This window comes from Carlito syrichta, unplaced genomic scaffold (genome assembly GCF_000164805.1).
Source record: "Carlito syrichta isolate Samal-C Ts95f unplaced genomic scaffold, Tarsius_syrichta-2.0.1 Scaffold302616, whole genome shotgun sequence".
In the NCBI taxonomy this organism is placed as follows: Eukaryota; Metazoa; Chordata; class Mammalia; order Primates; family Tarsiidae; genus Carlito; species Carlito syrichta.
Genome location: NW_007246712.1, coordinates 68,293 through 77,689, shown reverse-complemented (window position 1 = coordinate 77,689; position 9,397 = coordinate 68,293). Strand labels below are relative to the sequence as shown.

Below are 9,397 nucleotides of genomic sequence, written 5' to 3'. Positions count from 1 at the left end.
CTGGAACTACAGGCATGCACTACCACGCCCGGCTAATTTTTTGATTTATTGTAGAGATGAGGTCTCGCCAAGTTGCCCAGGAGGGTCTCGAACCTGCAGGCTCAGGCAATCCGCTCACCTCAGCCTCCCAAAGCGCGGGATTACAGGCTAAGCCACCGAGCCTGGCTACCTTTATCGTTTTTAGTGCAAAGTAATATTCCCCATTGTGTGTTGTATTATAGTTTATCCCTGGTTGAAGGTTATTTTCAGCTTTGAGTGATTACGAATAAAGTCCAAGTCATTTTCCGGAGGTTCGTAATCGATTTCTCTAACATAACTTGACTTTGTTTCAGTGAACTGCCATGATTGCCAGCACCACTTTGCATATTTTCATTCTAAACACTAGAGTGTGTCTTCTCTGCTTAGTATTCACCAAGTCCTAGTTTCTTTTCTCAGTATTGTACATTGTGGAAAAGAAACAGATAGTAGGCGACCTACCAAACAAAACTGTTCGTAGATGCCTAGCCTCTGTAAGGCTCCCTAAACCTGTAGAGGATTTTAGTTCCTTGCAAGTTTGACTGCAGATTAATTGCTGTCTTTTGTATGTGGGAGAGGAAGCTACCTTACCCTGCTTTGTGGCGTCCCTCTTTCAGTTCAGTGAGCGTGCCATTCCCACCCCTTCTGCCCTTTGGTCTGTCCTTATCTTGCAAGTTCTTTTTTGGAAACTTTGCCTAGCCGGGAACACTTTTTTGAGTCTGGCCCCCACTCTGTTGCCCAGACTGGAATTCAGTGGCATGATCATAGCTCACCATAGCCTCAACCTCCTGGGCTAAAGCAGTCCTTCTGCCTCAGCTTCCTCTGGAGCCTGGACCACAGGTGCACACCACCACACCTGGCTAAGTTTTTTATTTTTTTGTAGAGATGAGGTCTCGCTGTGTTGCCCAGACTGGTCTCAAACTCCTGGTCTCAAGCACTCCTTTCGCCTATACCTCCCAGAGTGCTGGGATTACAGGCGTGAGAAACTATGAGCCACAGACAACACTTAATGAAAGATTCTTGATGGCCTATCTTCATCTTTTATTTCTGTTGTAATTTTTCTTTTGGGGGTGGGGGGGACTTTCGTTAGAGTTTTTTTTTACTAGGGTTGTCTCCTGTTTTCAATTCATTCCTGCTAAACTTGCAGCCCAGTTTTTTTTTGTTTGTGTTTTGGTTTTTGGTTTTGAGTTGGAGTCTAGCTGTCGCCCAGGCTGGAGTGCAGTGGCACACTCACGGCCCACAGCCTCAACCTGCTGGGCTCAGTTGATCCTTCCACCTCAGCCTCTCAAGTAGCTGGGACTACAGGCATGTGCCACCACACCCTGCTAATTTTTTTATTTATTGTAGAGATGAGGTCTCATCAAGTTGCCTAGGCTGGTCTCAAACCCCTGGGCTCAGGCTGTCCTCTCGCCTCAGCCTCCGGAAGTGCTGAGATGATAGGTATGAGGCACCACACCCAGCGGTTTCCAGTTTTATTTGAGTCCCCCTCCCCGCGTCCCATTCATTTCAAGAGATTATCATGCTGTATAGCTGGTTTCTCACAGAAAATCGTAAGCTCATTCTATGAATTAAAATGTCACTCAAGGCCACAGAGCCCAAGATGTGGAAAGGAGGAAGAGTATGGAGTGATGGATAATGCTTTTGCCTTGCTGGTAGGGGATGTAGTTGTGATTTGTCTTCCATATAGCTGCAAAAGTAATTCTCTTGGCCTGCACAGCCCAGAAAAGATAGATAAGCACGGCAGTGAGTGATCATAGTACACCTTCAAATGAGAGGGCACATTTGCTTCAGTATCCTTAGCGATTAGTTCTGATCTCTGTACTCTTTCATCTGTATCTGTCCTCTTGTTCACAAGGATTTTGCTACCTTAGCATTAAAATTGGTTGAACCCAAACAGCACTGTGCTCTGGAGTCCTTTATCCTGGTGGGACCTAGCAGTGCAGTGGGCTTTCACAGGGAGGCAGCCTTCTGGAGTGGGCCGTAGAGAACACGGCTGGACCCACTGCTCCCCGGAGTGGAACCCCCCAGAGTGGCTTATTCTTCGTCTGCTCCAGTCACCCCGCCAGGAAGACACCTGAGGGTTGAAGGGCTCCTACAGCTGCATTTCTCCAGCGCTGGTAGAACCCCTCTACATTACCATCATACATTCTGCATATATTTGTCTTTCGTTCTTTTTCCTATGGTGTTAATCAAAGAGTGATTGTGATGATGAGAACTAATTAGTGAGCTTCATTATTAACAATTCCCATTTGAGACTTGCACATGATAATCCTGAGTGGTTAATTGTTAACTAATAGATTTACTCTATTCCCATTTCCCTGTGCTGTTTTGTGTGCTGTGATGTTTGTCTCTCACCAGTCCTTTCTAGTTTCATGCCTGCTGTATGGGGATTTTCAGTGGAGAAATCATAGGATTCATTTTGCAAACATCTGGTGTACACGGACAGCCTAAAATGCTGTTTCAGAGTTTGACTTCCCTAAGTTCTGCTCTGCTGGGATCCAGGTGAACTGACTCTCTGGAGCAGTGTTCTCTTGGACAGCTTTGTGTCTGCTCTACAAAGATTCTGCTTCCACTGCTCCCCCACTACCCATCCAACTTTCCGGCTTTCCCCACCTTGGAAATGCATTGTGCTAAAGTATTTTAAGCATGTACTTGTATAACAGCAAGGTACTTTGTAGACATAAGCTGCCATCTGACTGCTGAAGAGATTTTCTTATAGCTAGAGACAGATGTCCCCACATTTGGAAGAGATTTGGCCTGACAAGCCAGGAGTCAGGGCAGAATAGGAGTGTATAATTAAGGTGTTTTTATAACCTTTGCTTTTCTCTGAGGATCATTCTGCCTTTCTGGAGGGTCATTCAAAACCCTGTTCCTCTAAGTTGGAGATAAAGATATTAACATCCTTTGAAACGAAGTCACCTCGGGCACATTTGTTGCATCATTACTTTCTCAATTTCAAGGTGCATTGAGGAGGCAGAAACATTCCTTAAAGAGATGCCATCCACAATAGCAGGTTAAATGTAGTTAATACAACCTTAAATTAGCTTTTCTAAGAGTACAGGAAAATACTTATATATGGTTTGTTGTAGAGCACAGGTAATGTGAAAATTACCAGTGCAATGCCACAAAAAAGCCTTATCAGAAGTACAGTTGCTTCCTGATTATGTACATCAGTGGAGGGGAATATTGGTATAGATAACAGAAAACCATAGCTAATTTATCTACTTGAATTCTCAAAGCCATGAGCCACTGCAATGCTGGAAGACTATGCAAATAGAATCCCAGACTTTATGTTAATAAGCCACAGCATAGCAAACCTGAGGGCAAGAGTCTCTGAATGTAGATGTCTAAGAAGAAATATTCAGTATTACCCTGAAATGAGCATTCTATATATCAAGTCCCAGTGTTATCTCTTTGAAATCTGAGGCTTTTCATTTTTATTTTTAAAAACACATTTGGGATAAGATGTTTCTAAAGAAATTGTTAATTGCACTTAATCTCAGTAAGTTCGGCCTCAGGATTATTAGAGGAGAACTTAAAATGTCATGTTAATGACATCTCTTGAACTTCATCACATTAAGATCCATTTGGCATCTTGAGCTTCTTAGTAGAGCCTAAACTGGTCTCTGTGTTTTAGTTTTTTCCTCATATGTAAACTTTATTTCATTTAATTTTATTTAAATGAGAAAGGGTCCCAATGTGTTGCCCAGGCTGGCCTCAAACTCCTGGGCTCAAGGGATCCTCCTGCCTCAGCCTCCTGAGTAGCTGGGACTATAGGCACTCACCATCACACCCAGCTTACTTGTCTGTTTATCTTTTTCTTCTTAACCCTAGAGTTGAGTTTAAGAGATTGGAACACAGTACTATACCTCCACAGGCACTTTGGAAAGAAAATTAGTTAACCACATTCAGTCAGTTTTATAATCGTATAATCAGAATTCCTAAAATAAATAATTCCCATAACTCAATTAGCTGGGAAATATTTATGGCTAATTTATTTATGGCTGCATCACCTGAGGAAACTTACCAGTCTTCTTCACCAGTGATTTTATTTGAGCCACTGAAACAAATATTAAAGGTTCCAAGAATGTGTTGAAAAGGAATATGCTAAGAAACAAGTGCTTGAGATGACAAGGAAAGACAGAAACCATTGTGTGGCTGTTACTAAGATTCGAAGGAGTTGGCATCTTTTGGTTATTTCAGTTTTTTTGAGTTGGAGTCTCACTCTGTCGCCCAGACTAGAGTGCAGTGGCACGCTCCCGGCCACCGCAGCCTCAACCTGCTGGGCTCCAGCGATCCTTCCCAGCCACCGCAGCCTCAACCTGCTGGGCTCCAGCGATCCTTCCGCTTCAGCCTTCCAGAATTACAGGCACGCACTACCACACCCAGCTAACTTTTGATTTATTGTATAGATGAGGTCTTGCCAAGTTGCCCGGGCCAGTCTCAAACCCGCGGGCTCAAGCAGTACACTCACCTCACCCTCCCAAAGCGCTGGGATTACAGGCTGAGCTACTGAGCCCAGCCAGTTTAATTCACTCTATAAGGACTTAAAATTCTGTCAACTTGGATGAAGTGTCCATCTTTTCTCTCTCTTTTTTTTTTTTGAGTTGGAGTCTCACTCTGTCACCCAGACTGGAGTGTAGTGGCACACTCACAGCCACCCCAGCATTGACCTGCTGGGTTCCAGTGATATTCCGCCCTAGCCTTCCAAGTAGCCGGAACTACAGGAGTGCGCTACCACGCCCAGCTAATTTTTGGTTTATTGTAGAGACGAGGTCTTGCCAAGTTGCCCGGGTGGGTCTTGAACCCACAGGCTCAGGCAATCCACTCGCCTTGGCCTCCCAAAGTGCTGGGATTACAGGCTGAGCCACCGAGCCCAGCCCGTCTTTTATCTTAATGGATGGTCCATGGATATATCATCTCATCTAATTCTTGCCTTAAGAAGATTGGGCGCAGGCCGGTCATGGTGGCTCAAGCCTGTAATCTCAGCACTTTGGGAGGCCAAGGTGAGGGTATTGCCTGAGCCCACGGGTTCAAAAATGGCCTGGGCAACTTGGCAAGACCTCATCTCTATAATAAATCAAAAATTAGTCCGGCGTGGTAGTGCACACCTGTAATTTCGGCTACTTGGAAGGCTGAGGCGGAAGGATCACTGGAACCCAGCAGGTCAATGCTGGGGTGGCTGTGAGTGTGCCAATACACTCCAGTCTGGGTGACAGAGTGAGATTCCAATAAAAAAAAAAGATGGGGAGCTTCATGTCGTACCTTGTAATTTTATGTGTCTGGAAATAAACTTGGCCAGTTCTTGCAGACTTTTAAAATTTGCTTTTATGGGCCGAGTGCAGTGACTCACTCCTGTAGTCCCAGCACTTTGGGAGGCTGAGGCAGGAGGATCACTTGAAGCTAGGAGTTCGAGACCACCCTGGACAACAAAGTGAGACCGTCTTCTGTACAAAAAATAGAAAAATTAGCCAAGTGTAATGATGTGTGCCTGTAGTCCTAGCTACTCAGGAGGCTGAGGCAGAAGGATCATTTCAGCCCAGAAGGTCAAGGCTACGATGAGCCATAATTGTGCCACTGCACTCCAGCCCGGGTGACAGAGTGAAACCCTGACTCAAAAAAAGTTTTATTTTTTACCTTTGCCTTGCCATAATCAGTGACATGCCATTCTCTTTGCCATCTTCTCATATATCATTTCTGGAATAGGACTGGTAAGTTGTGGGTTGAGACTTAGAGAAGTCAGGAGCATCTGTTGATGTTTATTGCCTGGATAGCAGTAAGGTCTCTTCAGTTCTCCTTGATTATTCTCAGTCTGAGTAGGTTTCTCTCTTTATAAAGCAAGTGATAGTTTAGCCAAAAGGGAAGAGAGTCTGCTGCAACTTCCTAGTTAGTAGTAACATTAAAGGCATGCCTGTGTGTGTATGCTGTTGTTATAAGCCTTTTTTTTTATTTCCAATAATTATATCCAAATGGCGGTGATGAGCAAAAGGCTATATTTGAAAAATATAGATTACTCCATTCTTAAGAAAAAGGCCTTCTCTTCAGAGACATCAGGTTGTCTCATGATTTGCGATAATCAATTTGATAATTGTTGTTGACTTACTGGCTCAGCTCATGAATAATGTCCCAGTTTGAGACAAGGATGGCAAAAGGATTTTAATCAGGTAGTACTTTCTTTCCCATGGAGCATTTGTCTTGCTTGACTGTTTTGGACTTCAGCCAACTTCATTGTTCTTGCTGTAGACATGTAGCAAAATGCATGTTGCTTCAGTGTTCAGTGGGGAGGTTTCCAACCCACTGAAGATCATTGTTACCTTTTACACTGTGCCATTCGAGACAGTGAGAATGGATGACTGTCTCTCTTTTTCACTGAGAATCTGTTTGATGGGAAGGATGAATCTCATTACTATAAATATTGTTTTCATCCAGCTTACCTCACTGCTTCCGAATAAGAGGGGCTCCTCTGGCTTCTGTGGAAGCTCTTGAAATACTTGATGACTTGTTAAATTTTCATTATTTAACGTGCATTAATTTAGATATAATAACTCTGTTGCTAGGAGAAGAGTTGGGAAGGAAGAGCTTGACTGAGTGCAGACTGCTTGTGTCACAGAAGTCAGAAAAGTGTGCAGAACTTGCTGTCCTCAAAGAGAGTTTACAGTTCTGCTGACTGGGCTGAAGACCTGAAATTCTGACAGCCAGAGACTTAGTTCCCCAGCATATGCGATATGATCTTCTGATGCTTGCTTACCCTATCATCTGTTTAATTAGCTTGCGAGACTGAAAGGGCTTGAAGGCCCTTGACTCCTATGTAGCTGAGAGTTCTGAGGTTTGAAATGTCCATTATTTGGTATTCTGGAGGGTGGAATGCATGGACTTGGTGTTGCTGCATTAAAAAAGTTTGAAAAGTGCTACGCCATTTTGTGTGTTTGTATCACTTCTGAAATTCTTATTGCTAATGTGTAGTGGTCCTTGTCTCTATGGAGCACATCCCGCTGCTATAGATTTCCCAGGTAGGAACAGTATGCCCCAGGTATCATTTCATCCCCAAAATGCACATAGAGCAACACTTGCTATACTAGTGCCCCAAGAGGTCTAGCTTCTCCTCAAGGTTAAGGAACAATGAGCTCTGAGTCTTATGTAACCCATTTAAGATTGCAAATAAACTACTTTTGGTTTCCTGGGAAAGGGTTTCAGGGGCTGTGTGACACAGCCCGTGCTTCACTTTTTCTTTTTTAATGAAAATTAAAGGTTAAATTAACCTGCATAGAGGGTTACTTCTGGTCTTCTGACTTCAATTTTTTAAAAAAAGGAAGATGAGGCACTTCTTCCTGCCCCAGAGAAGGTGTGAACATCTCATTTTCCAAACACCCTCCTGAGTACTTAGTAACTGAACAGAGGAAGGCATCAAGTTAATGAGAATGTTCCGGAATTTTTTTTTTTTTTTTAGTTGGAGTCTCACTCTGTCACCCAGGCTGGAGTGCAGTGGCACACTCACAACCAACTAGCGTCAACCTGCTGGGCTCTGGCGATTCTTCCGCTTCAGCTTTCCAAATAGCCAGAACTACAGGCATGCACTACCATGCCTGGCTAATTTTTGCTTTATTATAGAGACAAGGTCTTGCCAAGTTGCCTGGGTTGGTCTTGAACCTGCAGGTTCAGGCAGTCCACTTGCCTCGACCTCCCAAAGTGCTGGGATTACAGGCTGAGCCACTGAGTCTGGCCCAGAATTTTTGATGAACTATATAACTTCTATTGAAGTCACAGGGGTATCAGATCTATGTCATGATTTCAGAAATGTCGGATTTTATAGGGTTGTTTTATAGGCTTCCTGTGGTCTGCCAAACTTTTTCTCCTAGATCAGAGAGGAAGAAAGGGTACTGAAGGTCCATTACTTTTCAATGCTTTTTTTCTTCCTTTCTCCATCAGGATACCCAGAAAGCAAAGCAGTTTCTGCCCTTTCTTCAGCGGGCTGGTCGTTCAGAAGCTGTAGTGGAATACGTCTTCAGTGGTTCTCGTCTCAAACTCTATTTGCCAAAGGAAACTTGCCTTATCACCTTCTTGCTTGCAGGTAAGTTATGTGGGTTACGTGTTCAGAAGCCCTCCCTGCAGGCTATGTACATCCTCCTTTCCCTGCATGCTAGATGGGTCCCAGAGCACACCGGTGCTTTCATCTCTGGTTGGGATATTCACATGCAGTTTCTAGATTGGTTCCTCCTGTCACTGCTGACCCAGCCCTGCACTTCTTTTTGCTCCTCATTTCCACTAAATGCGGGATACAGGAGTAGAGCAGCTTAAAAGACAGCACGTGACCTTACACAGCTTGAGTGAAGGGAATTCCAGACCTTGAAAAATAGCAGTGATAGAATTCTCAGTGTTGACATTACCCACTTGAGATAGGCAGGCCTCAGAAGAGCCGAAGCACCTGCGTTGAAGCTCTCCAGACAGTGCTATTTGTCTCTTATTGTTTTCAGATGTCATTAGGATCCTAGGCTTTTATGAAACCCCAGCCGTAACTTGGCTTTCACAGGCTCCTGCATCTATACTATTTGTTGTTGCTCTGAGGTTGACATGCTAAGGCAGGCCTTGCTCCTTTCTTTGCTGACTGAATGTACATCTTATCCCATATTTTCTGGTAGCTTAATATTTCACAAGCCAACAAGGCTGTGTATAAACTCTTTTTTTAAAGCAATTTACATTTATGCATTCAAGGTGCAAACCGCTTCACTTCTTGCTTCTGGCAAGTAATAGCTACTTATTTCCAGTCAGTACTTCTCAGAAACTGTGGTCTTTGAGGGAAAGCTGTCATTTCAGCCAGACTCCGTGCCTCAACCTGTAATCCCAGCACTTGGGAGGCCAAGGCAAGTAGATTGCCTGAGTCTGCAGGTTCGAAACCAGCCCAGGCAATTTGGTGAGACCGTGTCTCTACAATAAATAAAAAATTAGCTGGGTGTGATAGCGCGTGCCTGTAGTTCTGGCTACTTGGAAGGCTGAGGCGGAAGGATCACCAGAACCCAGCAGATCGACATTGGGGTGGCCGTGGGCGTGCCACTGCAGTGCCTGGGTGACGGAGTGAGACTCCAACTCAGAAATAAAAAATAAAAGCTATCATTTTACTTCCATATCCCACAGCCACTCCTGCATACACAAACATGCCTTTGCAAAGGAGCTATTCCATTGTGGTCCCCAGATGCACCTTGCCTTTTCTGTTGCTGTCCTGTTGCCTCAGCACGATTCTGGGATAGTACTTGCTATGGGGAAAGAGAAACGGGAGCCATGCTTACTATCTCCTGCCAGATTGCCTTGGCTCCTTTTCCTAGAAGGCACCGGTAGTTTCTTGTCTGGATAAGGGTCTCCCTCAGGCCCCAACTAAATGGATTGAGTT

At 44.3% G+C, this 9,397-nt stretch overlaps 1 protein-coding gene across 1 annotated transcript in view; it reads left to right on the top strand.

Annotated features, from left to right (window-relative positions):
- SND1 (staphylococcal nuclease and tudor domain containing 1) overlaps positions 1–9,397 on the top strand; it is a 365,164-nt gene that overhangs the window by 291,790 nt on the left and 63,977 nt on the right. The window contains exon 15 of the mRNA XM_021711814.1: positions 7,942–8,083. Coding sequence (XP_021567489.1) covers positions 7,942–8,083 — 142 coding nt within the window. The remainder of the gene's footprint in view (positions 1–7,941; positions 8,084–9,397) is intronic.